Source organism: Panthera onca, chromosome E1 (genome assembly GCF_046562875.1).
Source record: "Panthera onca isolate mPanOnc1 chromosome E1, mPanOnc1 haplotype 2, whole genome shotgun sequence".
Taxonomy (NCBI): Eukaryota; Metazoa; Chordata; class Mammalia; order Carnivora; family Felidae; genus Panthera; species Panthera onca.
Window position 1 is genome coordinate 9,463,228 of NC_138352.1, and position 26,485 is coordinate 9,489,712.

Below are 26,485 nucleotides of genomic sequence, written 5' to 3' on the forward strand. Positions count from 1 at the left end.
CGGACGCGGCGGCGCCGGGAGGACGCAGGGCCGCCCTGCAGGGGCTGGAGGGACGCACGGGCGGGCAGTCCCCGCGGAAAGCGGCGCAGGCTCGGGCGCCTCCCCGGCGGAGGCGGCCAGCTCTCGCCAGCAGCGCGGAAGGGGCGGGGGCGCAGAGGCCCTCCCCTTGCCCCGCCTCCCGGTCAGCGCCCTTGGCCGCGGGCGCGTTGTTGGTTTCGGGTTGTCAGGCAGCGGCAGCGGCGCAGGGAGCCTGCGAGGGACCCGGCGGCGGTGGGGGTGCGGCTCGGCCATGCCCGCTGTCGCGGCCTGAGCCCCTCCACCCGCCGCAAGCATGAAGGACAGCAGGGACTCCAAGGACCAGCAACTCATGGTGAGACCCCGACGCCCTCCTCCTCCTCGCCCCCGACACCCAGACCCTGACTCGGCGTCACCACCTGTACCCTCACCACCACTAAGAGGACACTGAGGACAAGGGATGGGACTGTCCAGGGCAACTTTCCCCAAGTCCTGGACGGCAGAAGGAAGGCACCGTGGCCATCCCGCCGGGGCCTGAAAAGTCAGCCTGGCTTCAACCCCACTCTCCCTTTACACCGTCCTGCCAGGGGACCCACCCCATCCCCAAAGCTTGTGCCTATGTCTCTGGGGCAACACTGCTCTCTGATCTAGAAAAGTCAGGTCTTGAATCCAGCTGCCCAGAGAAGGGAAAGTGGGGGTTTCCTCGGGAACCAGAGCTGTCCCCTAGCCTCGTGGGTTTGGGAGTTTAAAGGGATTGGGAGTCACAGGTAGACAAAGAGCCCCCACATACCCGAGGAGCTGGCACGGGGTTGAGAGTGGCTGGTCACTGGCTTGCCACACAGATACCGTCCAGTATTTCCTAGAAGTGCGGGAAGCAGCCAGCCCTCTTCCCTGAGCCCTGGGGTCTGGGGCAGATGAAGAGCAGGCATCTAGGGGTCAGGTAGGGACTGAAGACAGACCCCTGGTTATCAACGATGCCGTGTTGACACGATGAGGGGGAGGCTCAGTGACCCCAAGGCCACCGCCCCTCCCACCTCTCTCCCCATCCCCTAACTTCTGAGGCCTGGGAAGGGAGACTTTCGTCGCCAGCAGGTGGGTGGTTATGGAACCGGAGGATAATGTCACCCCCAGACACCACGCCTCTGCAGAGTGAGCTTGTGGCTCCAAAGAGGAGCTGGACCCCAGCCCCAAGAAAGCCCCAGGCTCTGGAATATTCTCTCTGGCGGTTTAGAATGTGTCTCTTTGAAAATGGCTGCCTTGGCCCACACGGGTGACGTGCCCCCAGGGCAGCAATGGAGAGCCTCCTGCTTCCCCCCTCCCCACAGAGGCTGAGGGGGCCGGTAGAGATGATCTGACAGACAGCAGAGGTCCCTCGGAGGGTCTTATTAGCAATATGTACGCATTCAGCAGGCATTTCCCCTTGGTCAGAAGAAATGCACCCCCTTGTACTTTGGGGGAGACCCATGCACAGGATGAAGACCCATCGTCTCTCCCTGGCTGTGCTCTCTCGGTGCCCTGTGCTCTCTCACTCTCACGGCGCTGTGCTCAGTGGGAATGTGGCCTCGGTTGTCGGGATGTCACGGTGAAGTTCCCTGGGCCCAGCCCCAACCTGCCCACCAGCCAGCCCCGCGCCTTTAGCTGCGGTGCATCATTCACAGACGCACAGACGGGCTGCTCCAGTGCCGAGGCTCCAAGTTCAAAGCCTTGGGGAGCTGCAGGTGCCTAATTTGGGCGTGGGACTGATGCAGGCTGGAGAAGCAGACTGCTGTCTCCCCTGGGGCTCTCCCTGAGGCCCCGGGCTCCCCGGGGAAATTCGCAGACTCAGATGCAACCTGCATGCTGTGGTCCTTCTCCCCTCCTCGCAGGTGGTGGCCTTGAACCCCCGAGTTTTCCTTAAGACCAAGGAGGCCTGGGATGCCTACACAGAGGAGAACCCAGGGGGCTCGCCCAGGGGAATCCTGGGGTCCTCTCATCTTTCTGTCTGTCCAGCCAGCTCCCTCCATCTAATCTCAGGGGTCTGGCCTTCCCTCCTAGGTGGCGCTCCGGGTCCGGCCCATCAGCGTGGCAGAGCTGGAGGAAGGAGCCACCCTCATCGCCCATAAAGTGGATGAGCAGGTACCCGGGGCTGTGGCCAGGAGCTGCAGGGCAGGGCAGGGCAGGGCAGGGGTCTGCTGATACCTGGCGGGACAGGTACCTGCTCACCGGAGGGGAGGCGGGGGAGGAAGGGTCCGCGTGGCTTGAGGCATCATCCTTCCCCCATCCACTGAACTCTCAGTTGTTCCTGGATGACATCGTCAAGCAAACCAGGGTTCTTCTTCCAAGAAGCCTTTTCAGATTGACCCAAATGCAGCTGAAAGCTTCCCTAGCCTGGATGGGCCCTGAACTCCTCAGTCCGGCCATAAAATTTTCACACACTTTTCCATGTGCCCATGACGTGACTTCCCCACCTCGACATGCCTGCCACCCACAGAGCACATGTTTACATGGTCTAGGGCTAAAGCCTACCTCTGGTTCATGTTTTGCTAAGTCCTTGGATGCCTGCTTGTTCTCCTGGTCCTCATGTTATTGTGATGAGGTGAGCGGGGCAGGCCCCACGTCGTCTGCACAGGAGGCAGTAAATATTTATCATGTACCCACAACACATGGGGGCAGTGCTCAGAGCTGGAAACCTTGCCCTCGCTCCTTTACTTTGCAGTCTGGTACAGGGAGACAAAATCAAAGAATTAACCCCAACAGGGGCTTCAAGGAAATGCATAGTGCTGTGAGGGGGACTTGACCCAGCACAGGGGTCGGGGAGGGCTCCTGTAGGAGACGGTGCTTGAGGTGGAGAAGGGGACTTAGGTTGTGCATGAAGGGAGACATTTCAATCAGAGGGCCTTGCCTGTGCAAAGGCCCTGTGGTGGGAGGGATTGTGATGCCCTTGGGTAGCAGGAGAAGCCCGTGTGGCTCAAGCAGGAGAGAGAGGGCTGAGAGGTGTGAGGTGAGGCAGAGGATGTGGCAGGGGCCAGACCACACTCTCTTAGACCATGGCCTAGGATGTCTGTTTGGGGAGGCAGGGGAGGGCTCGGGAAGCCCGAGGGCCATGAGAAGTGAGCTGGAGGCAGACCGTAGGGCCTCTGGGCTCCCCTGGGGACAGGCACCCGCTCCAGCCTCTTCCTTCAGCTCTGATGGGCACAGCAAGGGGTGACTGGAAGGACCCCATCCGTCTGGGGAGGCCCCGCGGGAGTAGGATGAATACACCCAACAGTCATGCTGAGTAGGCTCTGCCGTTTGCCGACTGTGTGGCCTCAGGCAGGTTGCTTCTAGAAGCCTCAGTTGTCTCATCTGTAAGTGGGGGGCAGCAACCATGATGTCCTCTCTAGAGGGTCGTTGTGGGTTCAAGTACGCTCAGTGCTTCCCAGGTGCCTGGTAGGGGCACACAGTAGGGGCTTAATAGCTGTAAGCTAACATCATCGATCAGCGACTGACAATTCCCCAGAGCTATCAGACCGGCCGAGTGAGAGGGGCCATCCTGATGAGCCAGAAGCCTCCTTCCAGGCAGGGGCCACTCCCTGTTTGTCCAACTTGTCCCCAAGAATATCAGGTCCTCGGGGCTGGGACAATGATGGCTCTCTTTCTCTGCCGCTCCTGGCTCCTGGCCGGAGTGGAGGCTGACAGATATTAACTGTTGCTGATGGAAAGGCTCTGGTCTAGGGAACAGCCCATTGTGTGCCCACACACGGCAAACACTGGCTCCTTTCTGTCCCTGCAAGTGGAGAGGGAGGGTCCGGCCCGATCTGGCCAAACCGCGTCTCTGAGAAGGTTCTGGGCCTGGGCCATCCTAACAGGGCTGCCCCTTTGTCAGCTTACAGATGTAGGGAGGGTCGTCTGAGTGGCGTGGGCTCGGGGCTGTCCACATAGACACTGGGTCCTGCAGGGAGAGCGCTGGGCCTCTGGCCTCGAGTTCCTTCTACCCGCACTGGGTTCAAAGGTGGCTCGCCTGGCCTGCGGTTTGGGTGTAGCCACAGCAATCGGCAGGCCGGCGACATCCTAAAACCCAGCCATCCCTCCGCTGACAGAGAAGGCCCTCGCAAGTAGGAGGTGAAGCCACGGGGTCCAAGAGACAAAACGGACAGCCCTCTTCCCTTGCCTCCTACTCTGACCTGTCTCCCATCTCCAGACCTTTGTCCCTGTCCAGTGACCCCCACGGTCTGTCTGCCAGGCCCCGAGGGAGGCTTGGGGACGCAGCTCCAGTGGCTTCATTGATGGGCCAGCGGGTGGGTTTAGCGCTGTCCATTCCTCCTGAGTTCTGAAGCCTGGCGGGCCAGTGGGGTGACTTTGGGAGCGCCCCCAGGCCACCATGGTGGGGAGCAAAGATGCATGCGGGTCCAGGCGGCCTCCCAGTGTCCTGCCTCCTCGAAAGCAGATGTGTAGTTGGGATGCAGAGTCTCCCTGTACCCACTGCTTTCCGTCGCTCCCCTGCTTGTGGCCGTCATGACCTGTGTGGCCTGGCCCCACAGAAGGGCTCCCCAGCTCAGCTTCCTCTGGCCTGGGGTTCCGGGCTCTGCCTTTTCTCTGTGTCGGGTGGGCGGCTTTTCCCCTGCCGGTGCGGTCACAGGCTTGGGGGTGGGGAGCCCAGAGGTCACTGTTGAGGGCCCAGCCTCCTGAGCCTCAGCAGGGAGGCCGTGCGGCAGGGAGGTCCTGAGTTGGGAGAGGTGGTCCGAGAACTCCGTCACCCATGGGCTTGGGCCACTGTGAGGGGTCCGAGGACAGCCTCCCTTAGAGCTAGGCATTGTCCTCCTGGAGACGTGGGAAGTTGTAGCAACAAGAATCTGCAAAGGGGACCCTCCCACAGGCAAAGTGTCCTTGGGGATCAGAGGCCGTGTGCCCGGATTCTGGGGAAGCTAGGCTGAGGGTGTAGATTTGTAAAGGGGACGGTCTGGGTACCCTGGCAGGCTTGTGGTCTTAAGGCCCCCTTTTTAATCCAGGACCCAAATCATAACACCTTCTCTGAAGGATTTTGTGGGCTGATGGACGCACGGGGCTTCCCCAGCGCCTGGCACACAGTAGGGGTTTAACACATGTCAGTCTGTGTAAGGGCTGAAATGCAGGATGGTTTCCAGCCTAGAGGTGACACCTGGCCCACTTCCTGCATCCCTTCCTCCGGTGCCAGACAGAGTCTCAGCCCAGGGGTCCCCAGATGGTCACCTCCCCACATATGTGTTCCTGGAAGGCTTTTTGGAGGAGCTTGGTCTCCTAGCAGCATGGGGGTGGGACTGGACCCTGACACCAGACCCCTCGGGGATGCTATGGATGAACACAGACGGAGAGCAGGTGCAGGCTGAGAGGCTGCAGGGGGCGGGGGGGGGGGTGGAGGGGCAGAAGCTCCACCTCCTCCCTCCCACTCCCCACCCCCAACCAAGCCCGAAGCCCGCTGACCCTCCTCCCAGCACTTCCAGGCTGTTTACCTACAGGATTTAAGTCACCTGACAATATGTGTAATCCCATAATTAGCCTTTATCTGCTCCAAGCCCCATGTCACCCCGGTGCTCCTGGGGTCCCATCTGAGGGGCCACGCCCGGGGCCCTCAGGTCCTGGCGGGGGCCTCGGTCCTCATCAGAAGACAGGGAATTAAGAACCTGCCCCACCCCGCCTCAGAGCTGTTGAGATTCTTGTAGGAGATGGAGTAAGGGAGAGCCCCGGCCACACACACAGCTGCTGTGCAGGAGAAAGTACAGGGTGACAGGTGCCAAGGGCCACCGAGTGCTGTGGGGGCAGCTGGCCTTCCGCCCACTTCCCTACACACACACCTTCCAGATGCTTCTCGGCCCCGTTGCCCCAAAGAGCTGAGCCTGGTGGGGGGTGACTGGGAGGGGGTCTGAGGGTTCCCCAACCCCCCCACCCCACCCCGTGCCAAGCCATCTCCCCGCCCATCTTTCCACCCCCTCCCTGCCCCAGCCAACCAGCAATCTACTTTCCGTCTCTATGGATCCGCCTGTTCTGGACATTTCGTATACATGGAATCTTGTACTCTGTGGTCCTTCGCGTCTGGCTTCTGTCGCTGAGCATCGTGTTTTCAAGGGTGGTCCCCACGGCAGCAGGCGTCGGCACCTCCTTCGTTTCTGTGGCCGAGTCCTCGTCCATGGGATAGATGCGGCACGTTTTGTTGGCCCCTCATCAGTTGATGGGCGTTTGGGTTGTTTCCCACCTCTTGGCGAATGGGGACAAGGCTGCCCTCACGTAAGGGTGCCCACACTTAGCGGCCGTGTGGGTGCCAGGCAGGTGTGCTAGTTCAAAAGGCAGAGACGTGGGCCCCATTTCCCCAGAGAGGCTGCTTCAGCGAACCGGGGGCGTGCCTGGGAGTCCACCTCCCGCACGGCCCCTGAGGGACTCTGCTGAGGGTGTTCGCAGACCCGTGAGAGGTGCAGCCCTATCTGCGCCCTGTGGGTCATGGTTCCCTTCATCCTTGCCCTCAGGGCCCCCAGAGGCCCGTAGGCAGGTGGCGGCCTGGCCTAAGCAGCCAGCTGAGCCTTGGTGGATTTCTGAGCTCCGCAGGCTCCTTTCCGGTCTTTTCTGTCTAGCCTGAAGGGGACACCCTTCTTGGGAGCAAAGTCTCCCTTCTTGGGCCCTCACAAGATGGTACATTTACTACTAGAAATATGACCAGCAACAAATCCTCCTTCTTAAAGGAAAAGCAAACACAAATCCAGAAACAGCCTGACAGGGGTGATACCCGCCTGGCATCAGGCTTCTGTTTTGCTCTGCGTTGTTTGTGCCCCGAGAATAAAGGGGCTGCACGCCAGGATCTGGGGGCCTTCCCAGATTCTGCTTCTCTCCTGGGCCTTCCCGAAGAGGCTGGCAGTTATTGGTATGGTTTCCTCTTTCAAGGCGATGGCCCTGTTGGCCCTCCCCGACTTCCAACTAGGAGGAACTTGAGGCCCAGAGAGGTGATGTAGCTTCCTCAACGTCACACAGCAGGGTCGCCCCTAAACCCGATTTGTGGCACCCCTTCCCTTGGAGATCTTCATTGCCAGCCTTGGAGGCTTGAGAAGGAATGGTCTAGGTCAGAGGTTTTCAACTGGGGGCGATTTTGCCCTCCAGGGGACAATCTGGCAATGTCACAACCGGGAAAAGATCATGTTACTGGCATCTAATGGCCAGTGATACTGCTAAGCAGCCTGCAGGGCACAGGACAGTTCCTGTCATCGCGATCCAGCCGAGAGTGTCAATAGTGCCGAGACTGGGGAGCTCTGGTCTGGGGTGCGCCATTTAAAGGCCAGAAAGGAGCCAGTTAAAGCTGCAAAGCTGGGCGCCTGGGGGGCTCAGTCGGTTAAGCATCTGACTTCGGCTCAGGACATGATTTCAGGGTTCGTGAGTTCGAGTCCCGCATTAAGTAAACTTGAGCCCCACTTCGGGTAAGCCCCACTTCTCTCTCTCTCTCAAAAAAAATAATAATAGTAATAAAATAAAAAATAAAACTGCAAAGCTGATCTGAGCAGCTTAGTGGTTTGTAGCAGGAGGAATTTCTGTTATGCTTTGTTCGAGGTATTTCTCACCTAGGAGATGCTGGGGAGGAGCCTGGTTCTTCATGGGACATAGTTTACAGATTAGACAACGCTCCGCCCAGCCTGAGGCCCCCTACATCCCCATGGATCTTGGGTTTCTGGGCTCACAGTCTGGGACAATGGAAAGGTCAAAATCTGCACTGACTTAAGAGCAGGTCTGGGAGGGAGGCAGTGGGGGCCTCTGATGAGTTAGTGGGGGAACTTCCCCCAGGCCACTTCCCCCACTCCTGGCTTGGCCTCCTGCCTCCCCCCAGCATTGGGAGGCCCCCATGTGCACTGTATGATCAATGTCCCCGTTGACGCCTCCCAGAGGCAGGTGCCCAGCGTGCCGTAGGTGTGAACATTTATGACCCGGGGATTATGAAGGGGAGTGCCCGTGCCAAGCCCGCCACTTTGGGGCCGCGGGAGGGGTTGGCCGAGGTCCCAAGTGGGTTCCAGAAACCTGCACCACCCCCCCCCACCCCCTCCACCCCCCCGCCTGCACCAGGTGAGCCCGGTTGGCTGGTCTATGGTTCGCAAGGCTGCTGTAATGAAGTTCCCCAGACCGGGAGAATTTAACCACAGAAATGGATCTTTCCACAGCCCTGGAGGCCAGAAGTCCAAGGGGTTGACTCCTTCTGAGGCCCCGAGGGAGGGATCCGTCCAGGCCTCTCTCCCCGGCTTGCAGATGGCCGTCTTGTCCCTGTGTCTCTTCACGTCATCTGTTTCCATGTGTGTCTGTGTCCAAACCTCCCCTTTTCAGGACACGGGCCCACCCTACTCCAGAGGGACCTCATCTGAACCAATGACATCTGCAATGAGCCTATTTCCAAATAAAGCCACAATCGGAGTCTCGGGGGAGTTAGGACTTCAGCATTTGAATTTGGGGAGGACACAGTTCAACCCGTACGAGGCGGGCATTCGCTCAGCCAGGCTGCTTCTGGCCGGCCCATTCCCTGGGGAGGCAGCGCTAGGCGGCCTGGTGGTTGGGTCCCTGGATTCTGGGACCCAGCAGCTCTCCGTCAAACCAGCTCTGTCCTTGTCAGGTGCAGCTTTGGCACCTCACCTATCTGATTCCTTGTTACAACAAAAGGATCACGGGAGTGTCTGAGAAAATGTGTGCAAGGCGCTCGGCACTGAGCCTGGAACACACGGGGGTCCTCGGAAAGGCAGCTTTATTCAGCAAACATTCCTTGGGCGGATGCTGGATGCCGACCAGGATGACATTTAGGGGGCACGTTGGAGGCCGCACAGGGGCCTCTCACAGCCGGGGACAGACAGCATGTGCTCACGGAGGGGGCCAGATGGCTCGCCTTGTGGCCATCTCGGGCCTGTGCTCTGGAGATTCCAGGAGGTGAAGACAGGAGGGAAATTCTTGAGCTCTCTTCCCAACCCTGCAGTTCTCACAAGAACCCCCCACCCCCAGGACTTTTGAGCTGAGAACCACTACCCACAGCTCGCCTCTCACCCCACATAGCCTTGTTCACGCTTTTCTCTAGAATGTTCGCCTCACCTCCCATCTCTCTGCCAACTCCTACTCGTCCCTTCTCTCTTTTTTTTAAGTTTATTGATTTATTTTGAGAGAGACAGAGAGAGTGAACGGGGGAGGGGCAGAGAGAGAGAATCCCAAGCAGGCTCCGCCCTGTCAGCGCAGAGCCCAACTTGGGGCTGGAACTCACGAACCAGGAAATCATGACCTGAGCTAAAACCGAGAGCCTGACGCTTAACAGACTGAGCCACTCAGGCGCCCCGCCTGCTCGTCCTTTAAAACTCGATTGTGGTACCACCTCTTCCAGGAAGCCTTCCGGTAGTGGTAAGGCTGGATCAGTGCCCCTCCTTGTGCTCCCTCCGACTGCCTCCTGTAAAGTCAGACATGGGGAAACCACATGTCACTTTCTCTCTCCCCAGTTTACTGCCTGGTACATAGAAGCTTCCCTTGACCTGCACTCCCCGTGCTGCTCTCTGGGGCGGCAGTCACGAGGGCCCGTCCCCAGCCCTCCCCATGGCTCAGCTCACCTGGCCGAGGGGCACAAGGGCTCCATTGTGTGCCAGAGTGGAGAGGGATAGGGGGCGATGCTCGGGAGCGTGGGGCGTGGGCCGGGGCCCGGGCAGATGGAGACCCAGACAAAGGCCTCTTTAAGAGGGGTCACGGCAGCTGTGCTGACAATGTACTGATTCAGGAGCCTGGATATCAAAGGAACCAAATGTCCAGGGTGCCGTGAACTTGTGGTGCCCGGAGATTGTTTGAAGGTGATGGGTGGGCGATGAGCCTCGGTGCGTGCAGCCCACTGCGGGGGCGGGGGGGGGGGGGAGGCGCCCCTCAGGCAGCCGGCCCTGCCCGCATCAGCAGGAGGGCTGGCGCCCGAGGGGGGAGACCTCCTTCAGGTTCCTGTCGCATCCCCCTGGGACCCGTGCCAGGGGGCTCAGAGGCAGCTTTATCTTCATTTGGATCTGCAACTTGATCAGGGCTCATGCTGCTGGCTTTAGGGCCTCACACAGGAACTGGATCCTGGAGGAGGCTGATAGGGCATTCGGGCCGAAGCCCCGAGGGGGTGGCTGGGGACAGGTGGGCACCCCAGTAACAGCGCAGGCCCAGGCACCCCGCACTCAGCTTGCTGTGCCCACCTCGGCTTTGGCAAGCTATGAGGGGGCCAAGTCAGCGACCCCATTCCTACCCCGCACTAAGCCCCCGCCCAGCCTGTCTGGAGCTGTTCCAGCCTCTGTCCCTGCCCCCCACCCCCCACTGGCTTACCTGAAATTACCTGGTTGGATGAGACTTCCGGGTGAGACTCCTGCAGCCCGGCCTCCTCCGGGGGACCTGCGCTATCTTCCCTGTTCTCTCTCTTCCGTGAGACTCCCAGGAGAGGGCCCTGCTGGGACCCCAAGGGTCTTAGGCCAGTCTGCACGCAGTGAGCACAGGTGTGTACCTACCGCAGGGGTCCAGGCGGTGAAGCATCATACACCTAAGTGCTGACAGGAGTGTGGCAGGAGTCCCAGGCTGTGGCCTTCCCAGGACTGGGCCTCCTAAATCCTGGTGTTCAAAGGGGGTGCACCCAGAGGGACCCACTGTGGATCTCCCAAATCCATGGAGCTGAGCTGGGCTGGGCTCCAGGGCGTGCTCCTGCTGCCTTGCCCTCAGCTCCCTTTGTCCCTCAGAGTGACCGCCCTCCCCCCTCCCCGCCCCCCACCCCCCACCTTGTCTGTTCTCCAGCCCTTTTCAGGGCTGGCGGTGGCCCTGGCTCTCCTGCTGACCCAGGAAGGGAATGCAGTCACTGTACAACCTGGGATGGTCCTAGGACAGCCAGTCCTCCTCAGTGCCTTGTCCTGTGTTAGGCCTCAGTTTACCTCCTCGGTGAGCATCTCATCTCCAGAGTCTGGTTAGGTAGGGCTGATGTGCGCAGTGGGGGTGCTGGGGCCTCACTGGTGGGGAGAAGCCCTCCCACTGCCACATCCCACCCGGCACGGCCCCCGGACGAGCAGATGGCGTGTGTCAGAGCAGGTTCACAAAGGTGCCCAGGAGCACAGACCACCAGGGCCCCACCGTTCCTTAGCTACGCGACTTTGGGCCTCAATGTCCCCATCTGGGAACAATAATTACGAATTCATGGGAGAGGGCTCAGTGGAGGTGAGCCGCTGTTACTACGTACCGGGAGGAGGGGCTGGGTGTAAAGGCGCCCACGCCGTCCCTCATTACCACCTGCCCTCCCCCTGCAAGTAAAAGTTGCCGTGGGACCGTCATGCTGGCTATAACCACAGTCCGGCCCTGGAGCGCAGCTGAGACTCGTTTTCCCCTGGATGCCCCTCCCAAGCCGAGGCGCTCCCCGACACAGAGTCGCCTTGCAGGGGGCACCTCGATGGAGCGGCCGGGGCGGGGGACAGGGACCTGATCTGGAGGCTCCGCTCCTGGGGGGACTCAGGCAGGCGCAGAGTCGGTGGCACCCTGGTGGCCCCCTCCATGGTGAGGGTGGGGTGGCCCATTACCTGCGTCACCCACGCTGTCCCTCCTCACATCCCCTTGAATGAAGACCCTTGAGCACTTAGTCTATGTCTGGTGCTGTGCCCATACCCGCCACACACATATCGCCTGGGCTCTTCACAGTCCTGCAGGCGGGTGATATACCTGTCCCATCTGGTGGAGGAGGTGACCGAGGCCCAGGCGGGTTAAAGTGTTCACACAAGGCCATGCTGCTAACAAGACGTAGGATGGGCATCCAGACCTTGCCCTGCCTCGTCCTAAATCCACCCCCGACTCCAGCCCTCCCACGCATCTTTGAATGTCTTCTGGCATTTCTGTGAGTCTGGGAACTGTCTCTTCCCGCTCCTACCCTAGGCCAAGAGCCTCTGGCCAAGACCCAGTTTTCTTCCTCTGCACCTGTCCTCAGAGTCCGGGACCAGGCTTAGCACACCCAGGACACTTGGGCCGAGGGAGGGGCAGAGTGGAGCTGGGTGCGGAGTGGGCTTGGAGATTGTTCTGGAAAATGGGCCCCTTGATCACCCTTGGAGCAGAGGAAGAACCTGGTGAGGTCCCTTGTGTATCCCCCAGCCACCCCACCTTCCCCCACACACAGAGCACAGATGCCCCTACCCTGCAGGGAGGGAGCCCGGAATGGCCAACCTGGACCTTCGTCCTCGCCTCCAACCCTGGGTCCCTCCATCCACCTCCAGCTCAGGGTCAAGGCTGCAGGCACCACTGATAAGTCACCCCACACCCCCCTCTCTGACACAAGTGCGCAGTCCCCAAGCCTAGCCCACTTCCCTCACCCCTGTCACCCAGCAGCCAGCGGCCCTGTGCTCCACCCCTGGGTCTCCCCACTGGCTGGGGGCAGGGCGCAGAGGGGTGAGGCAGGCAGGGTCTCAGGTACCACGCAGAGGCAGCGAAGGGGCTGCAGGCTTTGAACCCAGATCCCGGGTTTTGAGTCCAGGGTTCCCCCTCCTGCTTCTGGTAGCTGAGCTTGGACAAGTTACTCCTCTGGGCCTCGGTTTCCTCATCTGTAGAGTGGGAATAATTATGGGCCTTACCGCCTGGCCTTGGAGTGGGGATTTAAGCAAGTCCCTGCACCTAAAGGGTATAAAGTAGGTCCTGACCCAGAATAAATGTACAGCAAATGCAAGCCATTGTTACTGGTCCTACTTCTCTGGTAGAGGGGCCTGGGGCACCCAGGTCTGGGGCCTGGCTGGCTTGGGGCACCATGACGCCATCAGCTCCTTTGACACATTGTCAGTTGTTAGGGAGGCTTCCCCTTTGGGCATCCAGAGCCCAGGGCCCAGATCGGACACCCGAGGGGCTGAGCCTGGGGCTCAGGAGCCTGGGGCTGCGCAGCTCCAAGACCTCCAGCAGGACCCCTCCCACTGCTCAGCCCGTGTGCTGGGCCAGGAGAGCTGAGGTCAGTGTTGCCACTGGTGTGGGCCTGGGGCTCCCGGGTGACTGCCAGAGCCCCCTCGGGGACCTTTGCAGATGGTGGTTCTCATGGACCCAATGGAGGACCCCGATGATATCCTTCGAGCACACCGTTCCCGGGAGAAGTCCTACCTGTTTGACGTGGCCTTTGACTTCACCGCCACCCAGGTGAGGGAGGGCCTGAGCCTAGGGACATGCAGGAGCCCCTCTCCAACCTTTGCCCCACCCGGGAGGGAGCCCTCAGGCAACCCGGCCGTGGACCCTCAGCCCTCCCTCCACCACTTGCTCCCTGGCCTCCATGGTACCGCGTCCCCGTGCGTGCAAATGTGTGTGCGCCTTCGTGGCTTGTGCCCAGCCTCAACGCATAGACAGACCTGAGTCAGTGCACGGACGCCACCCTCTGCAGGCACCCACACGGCACACCCCCAGGCTGGCCCCGCCCCCAGGAGCTGGAGGAAGGTGCTTGGAGCCCATCTGGCGCCGGGAGGAGAGTCTCGAGGAAGCCGACACCCTCCCAGATACCCCTCTTCTTGTCCATCTGGGGGATGCTCCCAGGAGCAGATGTAATGCGTCCTTGGGGCGGGGGGCCAGGAGCCAGCAGTGGGGGCAGGTGTCTCAGGTGTCCCGAGCTCTGTTTCAGGCTGGTGAAAGCAGAGACACCCACCCCCCACTCCCCGCCCCTACTTCTCAGGCTGAGAGCCCCAGAAACAGAACCTGCTCCTGCCCCGGGCCAGGACATGCCTGTGGGTGTGTGTGCTCTGTCCTGCCTGTACACCAGGCCCCTGACAATCTCCTCTTCCCTGCAGGAGATGGTGTATCAGGCCACCACCAAGAGCCTCATCGAAGGCGTCATCTCAGGCTACAACGCCACTGTCTTTGCTTATGGCCCCACAGGTGAGGCGAGACCCTGGGACAGGACCGTATGCCCCTTCTGACCCCCTGGCCTCAGCTGAAGCAGGAGTCAAGGATGTGGCTTGATCCAAATGCCCGCAGGGCCCTCTGGCCGCAGAGGCCCCATCCCCCGCCGAGAATGCCATCCTCCTCGCCCCCCCCCCCCCCACCTCCCTGGCCATTTGCGGGGTCCGGCCTTGGGGACAGACTCAGGTGTGGCAGGGAGAGCCCTGGTCCGGCTGAGCCGTGCTTCCGGCCCCCAACCAGCTTAACCACCACCTTGTTCTGCCCCAGGCTGTGGGAAAACCTACACTATGCTGGGCACGGACCGTGAGCCTGGCATCTACGTTCGGACCCTCAATGACCTCTTCCGTGCCATTGAGGAGACCAGCAATGACATGGAATATGAGGTGTCCATGTCCTACCTGGAGGTGAGCCCTCCCCTGACCCCAGCTTCAGCGAGAGGCCCGTAGGGCAGCCACACGCATTCCGTTGGCCCCATTTTGCCAAAACCCCGAGGTTCAGAGAGGTTACACAACCAGGCCAACATCACACGGTAAGTGAGGGAGCAGGGAGTCAAACTCAGGATCCTAGAGCTTTAAAGCCAAGCCCTGCCCCTTTTGCCACAATCCGAAGTAGCCTTGTCCCTGAGCAAAGACCTCAGCCACCCTCCCAGACGATGCCACACCTCAGCACCTCGCCATCAGCAAGGGCCCCTGCCTTAAAGCGGTATCTGCCCTGCCAGGCCACCTCCAGGAACCCTGTGTGCGTGGGTACAGGTAAGACCCGAGTACCTGGACAGGCTTGAGCCCACTGGCCCGGGTTACCTGGCCACGGCCCCTCCCGTGCCCACCCCGCGGGAGTGCGACTGCCAGGCACCGATGGGACAGCAGTGGTGGGAGCGTGCAGAGGCCAGAAGAGCCAGTGGGCTGCACTCCACCTGGCTCCGGGCCACCCTGGCTCCCTCCAGGAGCTGATAATCTCCTGGGTGACAGCTCAGGAAGGGCAGTGGTTGCTCCCAGCCACTGCTCCAGGGGCATGGTGTTGACTCAGCCAGCAAGATGCACTTGGGGGGGGAGGGGAGGTTGCAGGGAGAAGTAGCATAAGGGTTGCCTAGCAACAGGCAGGGCTGGCCATCGGTCAGGTCCCCATCTTCTGCCCGGTGCCCAGCCCACCTGCACAGGGGATCCCACTTGTTTCTGAGGGTTTCTCTATCCGAGGTTCTGGCAGCCGGATGTTTCCCTGTGGACGCTGAAGTTCCCTTATCCCCACCCCATAGAAAGGAAGGGGTCTTTCTCCTTTATTAAAAAAAATATATATTTATTTATTTTGAGAGAGAGAGAGTGAGCATAAGCAGGGGAGGGGCAGAGAGGGAGAGAGAGAGAAAGAGAGAATCCCAAGCAGGCTCCACACTCAGTGCAGAGCCTGATGCGGGGCTCCAACTCAGAGCCGGGAGATCATGAACTGAGCCGAAATCAGGAGTCAGATGCTCAACTGACTGAGCCACCCAGGCGCCCCAGGGGTCTTTCTCCTTAACCAGTTTCCCTGAAAGGAGCCTGGGGCTCCCAGGCTGGGGCTAAGAATGTGCGAGCTCCTCTCCCTTTCTTGCTCAGGAGGGATGGGGAACCTGGTCCTTGCCTGGACCACCTGCCATTGGTCTCCATTAACACCCCTCTCCCCCCCAAACACACACATCAGATCTACAATGAGATGATCCGGGACCTGCTGAACCCCGCCCTGGGGTACCTAGAGCTGAGGGAGGACTCCAAAGGGGTGATCCAGGTGGCTGGAATCACTGAGGTCTCCACCATCAATGCCAAAGAGGCGAGTCTCGTGCAACCCTTGGGGCAGTGGAGAGGGACATTCACCCATGTGGGCAGGAGGGGACGGGGGACTGCAGCCAGGGCTCCACCGGCTCAGCTGGGGCCAGGGTCAGGACAGACGCAGAGAATCCTGTATGACTGCGCAAGCAGGGGGCGCTTGCCCCTGACTTCATGCCTTTCCTGGCTGCGCTGCCCCTGGGGACTAACCAGATAAGCAGCCTCCCAGCCCGCCCACCCGCCCTGGGCCCCTTCGCATCCCCACCCTGGGCCCCTTTGCAACCTCTAAGAGGAAGGACGTCCTTCCCAGATCCCCAGGAGTGGCGTCCTTCCCACCTCTCCACGCAGATCATGCAGCTGCTGATGAAGGGGAACCGGCAGAGGACCCAGGAGCCCACGGCGGCCAACCAGACGTCCTCCCGCTCCCATGCCGTGCTCCAGGTGGCCGTGCGCCAGCGCAGCCGGGTCAAAAATGTCCTGCAGGAGGTGCGGCAGGGCCGCCTGTTCATGATTGACCTGGCTGGCTCTGAGCGTGCCTCCCAGGTGAGGTCAGCTCCCCCAGGACTGGGGAGAATGTTTGGGGGGACCTGGGGGGAGGGCAGGGATGCTGAGCTCCTGGCTTCCCAGGAGATCAGGTTGGGGAAGCCATCTAGGGAGGGTAGGCATGAGGGCTCCCCCTCCGTAAGGGACTGAGGAATGTCACAGAGGTGCATGAGGGGAAGGGGTGGGGGTGGGGTATCCTGGCTATTTGTGGGAAAGATCCTGGGATGAGGAGGGTTTCCCCAGGCAAGGAGACCAGCTGCCCAGGAGGAGGGGCGCTGGGAACGAGCGAGTCCACATAAGGAGCTGGGGCAGGGGAGACACACATCCCCGGACTCAGGGGGCCCTGCCGACCATGCTGGGGAGAGAGGAGGGTCCATTACCCTTTCTCAGAACACCCATCCTCACCCTGCCAGCCTGGCACTGTGGCCTCAGCCCGACAGCACCCAGTACCCAGTAGGTAGGCCAGGCCCCCCTCCTTCAGGCAAACCGGGAGGTTTCACGGTCACCCAAGTGATGAGGCCAGGTGATGTCACTGCTAGCAGATGCAAGGGACAGGATATCGGGCCGGGGAGAATTCAGAGGGTTTCATGTTTGAACTTGTGGAATTGGGTTGAAACGGGCGGGGGGGGGGGGGGGGGGGTGGCGGTTCAAGAAACACACCCCTCTCTGCCAGGAAGGCCTGAGGGCTTCCTGGAGGGACCCAGGGGAGGGGAGCAGCCAGGGAGAGGAGGTGCGCCAGCTTTGGGGGGCCGGGCAGCTTTGAGCAGGGCTTCTTCAACATTGACAGTGTCCCTGCAGGCCCAGGGACAGGAGGGGGATGACCCCCCCACACACACACACACCTCCTCCTACCCCCACCCCCACCCCACTCCCGAAGCCCAGGGCGCCCTCTAGAGCCACGTGCCTGTGGTCTTGCCAGCTGTCAGCCTCCCTCCACGTCTTCCTTGGTGACATGGGGCCAGTCTTTGGGGGAGGACAAAGAGCCAGGCTCTCGGCCCTCCCCTGAAGCCTCCAGTCTGTCACTCTCCCCTGAGGCCTTCCTGTTCTCTCACCTTCTTGAACCCTGAAGAGACCAGGCTCTGGGGCACCGCCACATTCCAGGCCCCTGGTGGGGGTGGGGGGGAGGGGCTTGTGGCCCAAGACCACCCAGGGCGCAGGTGAAGCCCCTCCCCCTGCCCTACAAGGGCCCCGGTTCTGCCCACTTGCTCACCGCCCCCCACCCCAGACACAGAACCGTGGGCAGCGCATGAAGGAGGGGGCCCACATCAACCGCTCCCTGCTGGCCCTGGGCAACTGCATCAACGCGCTGAGCGACAAGAACAGTAACAAGTACATCAACTACCGCGACAGCAAGCTCACGCGGCTCCTGAAGGTACCAGCTGCGGCCCGGCCTGGGCACTGGGCCCCCAGAGCAGGGCTGCCCGATTCAGCAACTAAAAATACAAGACGCCCAGCGACACTGGAATTTCAGACAAACGATGAAATTTGTGTTAGTAGAAAGAAGTACATCCCATGCAGCGTTTGGGATATACTTGTACTAAAAAAAAAAAATCGTTCATCGTTTATCTGAAATTCAGATTTAACCAGGTGTCTGTCGTGTATTTTCCCTGGTGACCCTAACCAAAGAGTGGGCAACGGGGAGGGAAAAGCCATGCACTGGACACCCCCCCCGCCCCCGCACGGGGCTGCAGGCCTGAGGGAGCCAAGAGCTGCCTGGGTTGGGGGGTTCAGGTGTCTGCTATTTGGGGGCCCACCCCTGGCTGGGCCGTGTTCGGTGCTTCATTCCACTGGCTTCTTTCTTCTTGAAGCAACCTCGTCATTGGGGAAATACTATTTCCATTTGCAGATGAGGAAACTGAGGCACAGAGGGGTTAAGTAACCTTCCGAAGGGCCCAGGATAATACAGGCTGGAAGGAGGACCCAGACAGAGTCTGTGGCCTAATATCGCAACTGCGGCGGCGTTAGCCAAGCCCCATGTCAGCCCGCCCCCATTACTGTGCCCACAGGCCACCGGGAGGTGGGGATGGTGACACAATTGAGCCTCAGCTTTCTCCCTGCTCCCCCCGCCCCTCCCCAGGGCTGTTCACACAGAGCAAGGGAGGGGGTGGCCACAGGCCACATTCAGCCTTCATACAGGGGTCCCCATCCCCCGTCTCGCACTCCAGCTGAAACAACAGTGCCATCAGCAGTCAGAAATGGGGGGCCGGGGGGCCCCTTGAAAGGCCAGAGGTGATGGGAAGGGGGGGGCACTTCTCGCTGCCTTTCCTCATGAGGGGAGGGAAAGGGAAAGCCGGGAGGCCCTGACCTGGATCAGATACTTGAAATCTGCAAATGGGAATGTGGAGAAGAATCTGGAAGTGGGGAGGAGAGACAGCAGGGGGGCGGGAAACATCTGGACCCAGGGGAGACCATGTGAGGCCCAACATAGCACCTGTGGGTGAGTGCGAGCATCTGTGAGTGTGCATGTGACAGAGCGAAGGAGAGCACACCTCGTGGAGGGCATCGTGGACAGCCCGGCGGGAGCAGGGTCCCAGGGAGGTGCTCCCCGGCTGACAGCAGCCCGCCCTCCCTGCCATCCAGGATTCCCTGGGCGGGAACAGCCGCACTGTGATGATCGCCCACATCAGTCCCGCGAGCAGCGCCTTTGAGGAGTCCCGGAACACCCTGACCTACGCTGGCCGGGCCAAGAACATCAAGACCAGGGTGAGGGCCCTGCCTGGAGGGATTCCTGCCACCCCACCCCATTCTCTGGCACCAGCCACCGTGGCACTGGCCTCCTTCCCTAGTCCAATGTCACCCCACGCCCTTCCCCACACCCTCAACACCTGCGTGCCTGCTGGAAAGCGCACCGCTCCCGAGGGCCCCCTTCTCCTTGTTCAAGGTCATGTGCCCCCTGCCCCTATCCCCTTCCATCTCCATTTTCGTCTTCAGATGCCCGTTCAGACGTTTACATTTTCAAAGCCCGTAACCTAACAGGCCAGCAGAGGCAGCTTTCACACGTCACCTCATTTGTTGCTCAAGTGAGGCCAGATTTACTATGCTCCCATCTCGTGGTTTAGGGAAATGAGGCTGAAGGAAGTTAAGTGACTCCCCAGCTGGGCACTGAGACTAGAAGTGGCCCTGCCTGGTTTCGGAGTCACCCTCAGGCAAATGCATTAGAATCCCCACCACCTGCTATAGGAAGTGTCTTTTTTTAACATGTATAAACTTTACTTATTTTGAGAGAGCGCGAGTGGGGGGAGGGGCAGAGAGAGAGGGAAAGAGAACCTGAGACTCTGAGCTGTCAGCGCAGAGCCTGATTCAGGGCTCGAAATCATGAACCACGAGATCATGACCTGAGCCGAAATCAAGAGTCAGACGCTCAACCGACTGAGCCCCCCCCAGGCGTCCTGGAAGTCTCTCTCTACCCGCGTGGGCGGAAGGGTGGGAATGTTCACCGCCTGAGAGCTAGAACTTAGCGAACGCTCCCCCGACCCCGCACTTTGTCAGCTACTGTCCAGGGGCTTTCGGTTTTATTCCAATCCTCAAGGAACTTAATGGGAGGAGGAGGCATGTCCTTGAAAAAGCTCACTGATAATTCAGAATATTACTAAGACAACAGTACCTGCTGAGGCCACTAGGGAACAGGGAGGTGGGGGTGAGCTGGCAGAACTGGGTGGGGCACTTTGGGGACTGAGAGTGGGACTCTGAAGGATGAGGAGGACAGTCCAGAAGGGCCAGCAGCAGTAAGAGGAGAGGTGTCAAGGGCAGGAAGGAAACGGTGTCTGTGGTAGTGGTGGGGACAGTAGGACGGTTCCTCAACCAGAGCAGAACATTCATGGAACAGTGCTTTAAAAAAAAAAAATCGAGATAGCGGAGGGCCCCAGTGAAGGAGCCAGAGCATTTCTCTGGAGCAGTAGGGAGCCAGTGAAGGTGAATGAGCAGAAGCAGCATTTTAGGAGCATGGGTCTGGCAGAGGCAGGGGGTGGGATAGGTTGGGGGGCTGGAAGCAAGGTTGGGGCCATTATCATCATCCAGGAAGACTAGGGAAAGAAGAGAAAGGAAGACCCTGCAGGCAGGCCCCAGTGTCTGGGGTGACTGTACCCGCTCTGCCCTGTTCCGCGCTTTCTGCAGGTGAAACAGAATCTGCTCAACGTCTCCTACCACATCGCCCAGTACACCAGCATCATCGCGGACCTGCGGGGCGAGATCCAGAGGCTCAAGTGCAAGATCGATGAGCAGGGTGGGCGGGGCCAGGCCCGGGGCCGGCCGGAGCGGGGTGACATCCGCCACATCCAAGGTGTGTGCTGGGAGCCCAGCTCAGGCAGCCCTCGGGGAGGGGAGGGGGCGGGGGTCAGGCGGTGCTGGGTTCAAATTCAGACTCGGGCATTTTCTGGCTGGGCGCCTTGGGCTACTCACTCAACTGCTCTGAGCCTTCCGTCCTGCAACTGTCAGGTGGAATCCTCATCTCCGTTTCAGAGACTTGACAGTAATTAAGACTGGGTGAGATCACACAAGTGACAGATGTGTGAGCATTTAGCTGCGGGGGGCACCACTCTGGGGCTACAGCGTAGGTCTGTGAGGCGGCGCCCAGCATCACGGGACGGAGCACCATCCTCTGTAGATTTGTGTGTTGGCTCTGATGGCTGTCCAACAGATGGCAGTAAAGTGTCTAAGGGGCACCTTTTTATAGTTGACATGAAGGTTCTGGAAGGACGAGCGGAAGCCCGGTTCACACAGAGGAGCTGAGAATCACCTTTGGGTCACAGCCTGAAGCCTCGATGTGGGGGTGGGGTGAGGGAGGAGGCAGCCATCTAGGAGGTGTTTTGGGAGGAGGTGGTGGGACAGGAAATGGTTTGGGAAGAAAGGGATGGGGGGGGGGGTGGCGACCCAGGCCCAGACTTCCCCACCTGACCCTGCCTCCTCCGCTCACTTCCTCTGCACCCCCCCCCCCCCCCCATCCCATCCTCTGGGCAGCCGAGGTCCAACTTCACAGTGAGCAGGGCGAGCAGGCCGAGATGGGACAGTTGCGGGAGCAGCTCATCAGCGCCTTCCAGGAGCAGATGGACGTTCGGAGGCAGCTGCTGGAGCTGGAGAACCACGCCATGGAGGTCCAGATCGACACCTCCCGCCACCTGCTCACCATTGCCGGGTGAGCACCGCCTGCCCGGGCGCCGTCCAGGTCCCCGCCGGGGCCTGGGACAGAGGGGGCTGCGGCTGCGGGCTGTCCCCCCACGCCCTCCCGTGGTCTGACTCCCCCGTTTCCGGGGGTGGCGGCTGCGGCAGCTGGGAGCACGAGAAGTCACGCAGGGCGCTCAAATGGCGGGAGGAGCAGCGGAAGGAATCCTACACCAAGGACGACAGCGAGAAGGACTCAGACACGGGCGACGACCAGCCAGACACCCTGGAGCCCCCGGAAGTGGCCTCGGCCCGGGAGAGCATTGCTGCCCTGGTGGGCGAGCAGAAGAAGCTGCGGAAGCAGAAGGTGTCTGGGGCTGGGGGCGGGGCAGGGGGGTGGGGGAAGAGGGAGAGGGGGCGGGGCAGGGGGTGGGGGAAGAGGGAGACCGGGGAGCTCTTGCCCCTCTGTGACCGCGCTGAATTCCTTTTTTGTGCCTCACTTACTCCTCTGTAAAAGGGGAGTAGTCACGCTGCAGTCTTAGTGGGGTTATTGGAAAGACGCAATCAATGCCTTTCGCATACCCGAGACTCAAGAAGTGGTCGTCCCGTTTTGATTAGGGTTTTCCAGATAACAGATCTTTTCCTTCTGTTCTGGCGCACACCCTAACCAGGGGCTTCACGGTGCCATGAGCCCCGAGGGCATCGGACGGGCCGGGGTTGGGGCAGATATCCATGGGGCTGGCCCCAGGCGCAGGCCGCGGTCAGGGTGGCAAGGACGTGGGCGCGGAGGGGCCATTTAGGACCAGCCCCTGGTCGCCAGGCCCAAGACGCGGCTTCGAGGGTTGGCCTCAGAATGGAGCTTCGGCCCAGGGGGGAGCTCGGGGTTTGGAGGGGCGCCGACGGGCTCAGCGTGGGGGCAGCGGCGGCTCGCGGGCCCGGCCGCCTGGCGCCAACCCCCCCCCTCCCCCCGCCCCTAGCTGGCGCTGGAGCAGCGCTGCCGCGAGCTGCGGGCGCGGGGCCGGCGCCTGGAGGAGACGCTGCCGCGGCGCATCGGCTCCGAGGAGCAGCGCGAGGTGCTCAGCCTGCTGTGCCGCGTGCACGAGCTGGAGGTGGAGAACACGGAGATGCAGTCGCACGCGCTGCTCCGGGACGGCGCGCTCCGCCACCGCCGCGAGGCCGTGCGCCGCCTGGAGCAGCACCGCAGCCTCTGCGACGAGATCATCCAAGGCCAGCGGCAGATCATCGACGGTAGGCTCCGCGCGCCCGAGCCACCCAGGTCCCCACCCCCACCCCCCACGCCCCGGACGCGCGGAGGGCCCGAGGGCACGCGCTGAGCCCCGCTCCTCCCCCCGGCAGACTACAACCTGGCCGTCCCGCAACGCCTGGAGGACCTATATGAAGTGTACCTGCGGGAGCTGGAGGAGGGCAGCCTGGAGCGGGCCACCATCATGGACCGGGTGGCCTCTCGGGCCCTGCAGGTGGGCGCGTGGGCAGGCCTGCGCATGCGCGCGAGCACAGGTGCTGGCGGAGGGGCTCGTGCCCAAGGCAGTGCCCAAGGCAGTGCCCGCAGGTAGCTGGGGTGCCAATGGGACCAGGCTGGCGGGGACCCCAGGGAGTTCACTCCCCTTCCTTCTTACCCCAACCCCAGCCTTGCCCAGCCTGAGTCAGGCCCCCGTCCCGGGGCATTCTTCTCTAGCACTTGTCCCTACCCAGGGTGTGAGGGTCAGGGCTGGCTATCTGAGGTATCACAAGTGGCCCCAGACGCCCTCCCAAGAGACCAGGCCATCAGGTAGTGCCCCTGGAAGTGACCAGAAGACCACCGTTTATCCCTCGTGAGCCAGAACACGAACCCACTGCTCTCCCCAAACTCTTGGTCACCTTGTGTGCCCTTGTCACCCTGTGCTGTCACCTGGTCCAGGACCAAGTCTTCCGACTGCCCTCCCCCGCCTCCACCTTCCCTCCCCAGGACAGCTCCTTGCCCAGAATTGCCCCAGCAGGAACCGCGCTGACTCCGGAGTCTGACCCGGAGAGTGTGAAGACGCTGAGCTCTGAGGTCCAGCGCCCGCAGAACAGCATCCTCCCGCCCCTCAGCACGGAGAGGTGAGGCCAGAGACCACGTCCAGAGCGTCCTGCCAGCCTGAGCCACCACCTGCTGAGCCGTAGCCCAGGGATGCCAACCCAGACTAGAGCTAATTGGGGGAGAAGGAGCAGGAACGAAAGGGAGGGGGAGGCACCCATCTGGAGCCCGAACTCCTGGGTTCTCTCTCCCCTCGGGTTGGGGGTGGGACCTCAATGGGACCAGCCTGGCCAAGAGCCACTCATCCGCCTCTGCCAACCTCAGTGAAGCCAACCGCGTGTTCAAAGCCAGTCCCCGGGCCTGGCACGTGAAGAGCTCCTCTGTGCCCACCCCACCCCCCATCCAGATCGGCGGCCTGGTGACCCAGGAGGTGAGCACTGAGCACCACTGGCCCCGGGATCCTCTGCTGGGGGGCGGGAGCACAGGGTAGACCGCCAGTGGTTGGGATGGAGCCTTTCCAAAATGGCCATCACTGCCCCCCCCCCGCCCCCCACCGAGGCCGCACTGTCTCTGCTGAGTGGGGCATCTTAATGCCTTTCTCTTCTCAATCACTTCACCTGCAGGTGCCCCCTGAGGATGGCCCGGTCAGCCTGAGCAGCCGGATCAACTCTTCCCCCGACAGCAGTGAGAACCTATCAGAGATCCCCTTGTCCTACAAAGGTGTGCCCCCTGCCAGCCTGAGCCTGGCACCATTGAAACTTTGGTGCTACCCATTCTGTAAAGAGAGGCACCAATGCCCAGAGATGATTATCCACCGGCTCAAGGACACACAGAGAGCTGACAGCACAATCAGAAGTTAGAACGGGGAGTACATGGCACTTAGGATCATGTCCCCCCCCCCCCCCCCCCCCGGCCCCCTCCCGCGATAATAACTATAATAGCAAATATAGATGGAATCCCTACCCTCTGGCTGCAGGCTAAGCCCATCTTCTCAGTTAATCCTCACAACGACCCTATGGGGTTAATGTCACCATCCCCACTTTACAGATGAAAGTAAGGCTTGGAAACTTGCCCCCCCCCCCCCCCCCCCCCCCCCCGGTTTCTTAAACAGCAAGCAAGTGGGAGAGCTGGCCTTCCGGCTCTACTCATTTCCTGTCTCGGCAGAGGAGGGGCGTTGGAGGTGAGGGAGGGGGAGGAATATGTGATCCTGACCCCAGGTTGGGTGCTCCTTTCCCGCTGCAGAGAAGAAGGAGATCCTGACGGGCACCAAGTGCATCTCAGTGAAGGCGGCCAGGCGGCGCTCGCGGGCTTTGGGCGCCGAGGGGCGCCACCTGCTGGCACCTGCGATGGAGTGCAGCAGCCTGTCTCTGCCCTCGCTGAGTGAGGCCGATTCGCAGCCCCGGGGCCCTCTGGCCTGCAAGCGGCCACCCAGCCCCACGCTGCAGCACGCTGCCAGTGAGGACAACCTGTCTAGCAGCACAGGCGAGGCCCCATCCCAGGCAGTCGGGCCTGTCGGCGACGGCCCCGGGCCCTGGATGCGTGGCCAAAAGAAAAGCCCGAGCAAGAGACGGGAGGAGTCCCTGGAGGCCAAGAAGAGGAAACGGAGGTCCCGGTCCTTTGAGGTCACGGGGCAAGGGGTGAGGCAAAAGACAGGGCATGGGGTGTCTGCGCCCCTTCATTGTAGATGAGAGCCTGGACTCCTCCAGAGGCCCCAGGCACCTCCAGCCCTGCGCCACCCTCCATGCCTCTGTCCCCCGGGCTGGCATGGGGGCATACACCATACGGCCCCGACTCACCTCACTGTTCTCCAACCACCGCAGCTCTCCCGCCCCAAGACACACCTCCTGGGGCCCCGTCCCACAGAGAGCATCTCGGACCACAGGGTGCCCGTGTGTGGACACCCAGCACCTGGTATTCGGCATCTGGGAAAGGTCACGCTGCCTTTGGCCAAGGTCAAACTCCCTCCAAGCCAGAGCACGGGTCAGTACCAGCGAGGGACGGAATGGGGAAAGGGAGCCTTGGCCAGCCCAGGAAGGAGGCGTGTTGATTTCCCTGTACCTATGGCTGTCCACGGTTGGAAACCGGGCTCTCACAGAACGTCTATGGGACTGGTCTCTTGGGCTTGTGCCCCTGAGGAGTTCAAGGCCGCTGGATGACCAGAGAGGGGGTGGGAGGAATTCCTAACCCCCTGCTCCCGGCCCTTTCTCTGTTGCAGGCCCTGGGGACTCCTCACCCCTCGCTGTTCCCTCCAACCCAGCTGGTATTTCCCGACGGGCTGCCCGTGGGCCCCGCCTGCCTCATGGCGCAAGCACCCATGGCAAAGACGTACGCTTCCGGCATACCTGAGGGGACTGGAACCTGCCCTCCTGCCCCCAAGGCTGGATGGGGTGTAGCAGAAAATAGGAGGTGGAGGCTGGGCGGATGGGGGTGACCTGCGAACAGGAGCTCAGGATCTCAGAAGGCTGGGGCTCCTGAGGCCCAGGAATCATGAGGGTGCCTGCCCAACACCTCCATGCTTTCGGTGCCACTGGGGAAGGGAGGTGAGCCCAGGAAGCATGGCCAGGATGACAGGACTTCCTGGCCTCCCTGCCCTGAATAGAACCCCGTTGCCAAAACCCTGTAGAAACGTGCGGCCAGACTCGGCCTTGGATGTGGAAGGGTGGTGAGGTGAAGGGAGCTGTTAGTGGGACAGGGCCCCTGGGCTCAAGTCTGGGGCAAGGCCATCCTGGATGGTTGGGGAGGTCACTTCAGTCACTTCACATACTATGGTTGGGGCAGAGGAGGATATCTGGTTTTGTTACTTGGCAGTATAATAATAAAATCCCATTTGGGTCATGATGGTTATTTTGGAATCTAGACCTTGTCTAGAATGTGGGGTGCTCGTGACTGATAAAGAGGCAATCCGACTCCCTTCCTCCCTCCCTCCCCAACACCCATCTCCACCTGGCCGGTTCCACTGCATCAACCTACAAATACCTGGGAGAAAGGAGTTTTTCTCTAGACCCTCCCCAGGAAGGGTGGGGCTAGCAAGGTCCATTCATGCCCCCTCCCACCAGCCTTCACACCTGCTCAGGGTCGGTCCCATGAAAGATCAGAGTCTTTTGGTGGACAGGACCATACAAAGCCTAATTAGCTAAATTGAGGGGAGGGGGGCACCGTCTGGAAGTCAGGGCTCAGAAAT

The 26,485-nt window shown here is 61.1% G+C and overlaps 1 protein-coding gene across 3 annotated transcripts; it reads left to right on the forward strand.

The window, feature by feature from the left end:
* On the forward strand, positions 1-26,148 carry KIF19 (kinesin family member 19). 3 transcript variants are annotated; one of them, XM_078438217.2, is made up of 20 exons: positions 1-370; positions 2,050-2,130; positions 12,994-13,104; positions 13,743-13,830; positions 14,122-14,258; positions 15,526-15,651; positions 15,996-16,190; positions 17,416-17,562; positions 18,771-18,893; positions 20,304-20,469; positions 21,147-21,321; positions 21,456-21,654; positions 22,265-22,535; positions 22,644-22,765; positions 23,254-23,387; positions 23,629-23,734; positions 23,928-23,988; positions 24,547-24,941; positions 25,125-25,284; positions 25,520-26,148. In XM_078438217.2, the coding sequence occupies exons 1-20, from the start codon at positions 332-334 to the stop codon at positions 25,648-25,650; spliced, it is 2,967 nt and encodes a 988-aa protein (XP_078294343.2). In that variant the 5' UTR covers positions 1-331; the 3' UTR covers positions 25,651-26,148. The 3 variants fall into 3 exon arrangements, with proteins under 3 accessions (XP_078294343.2, XP_078294344.2, XP_078294342.2); XM_078438216.2 differs by having other exon boundaries at positions 2-370; positions 23,928-24,024; XM_078438218.2 differs by lacking the exon at positions 15,526-15,651 and having other exon boundaries at positions 23,928-24,024.
* The last annotated feature ends 337 nt before the right edge of the window (positions 26,149-26,485 follow it).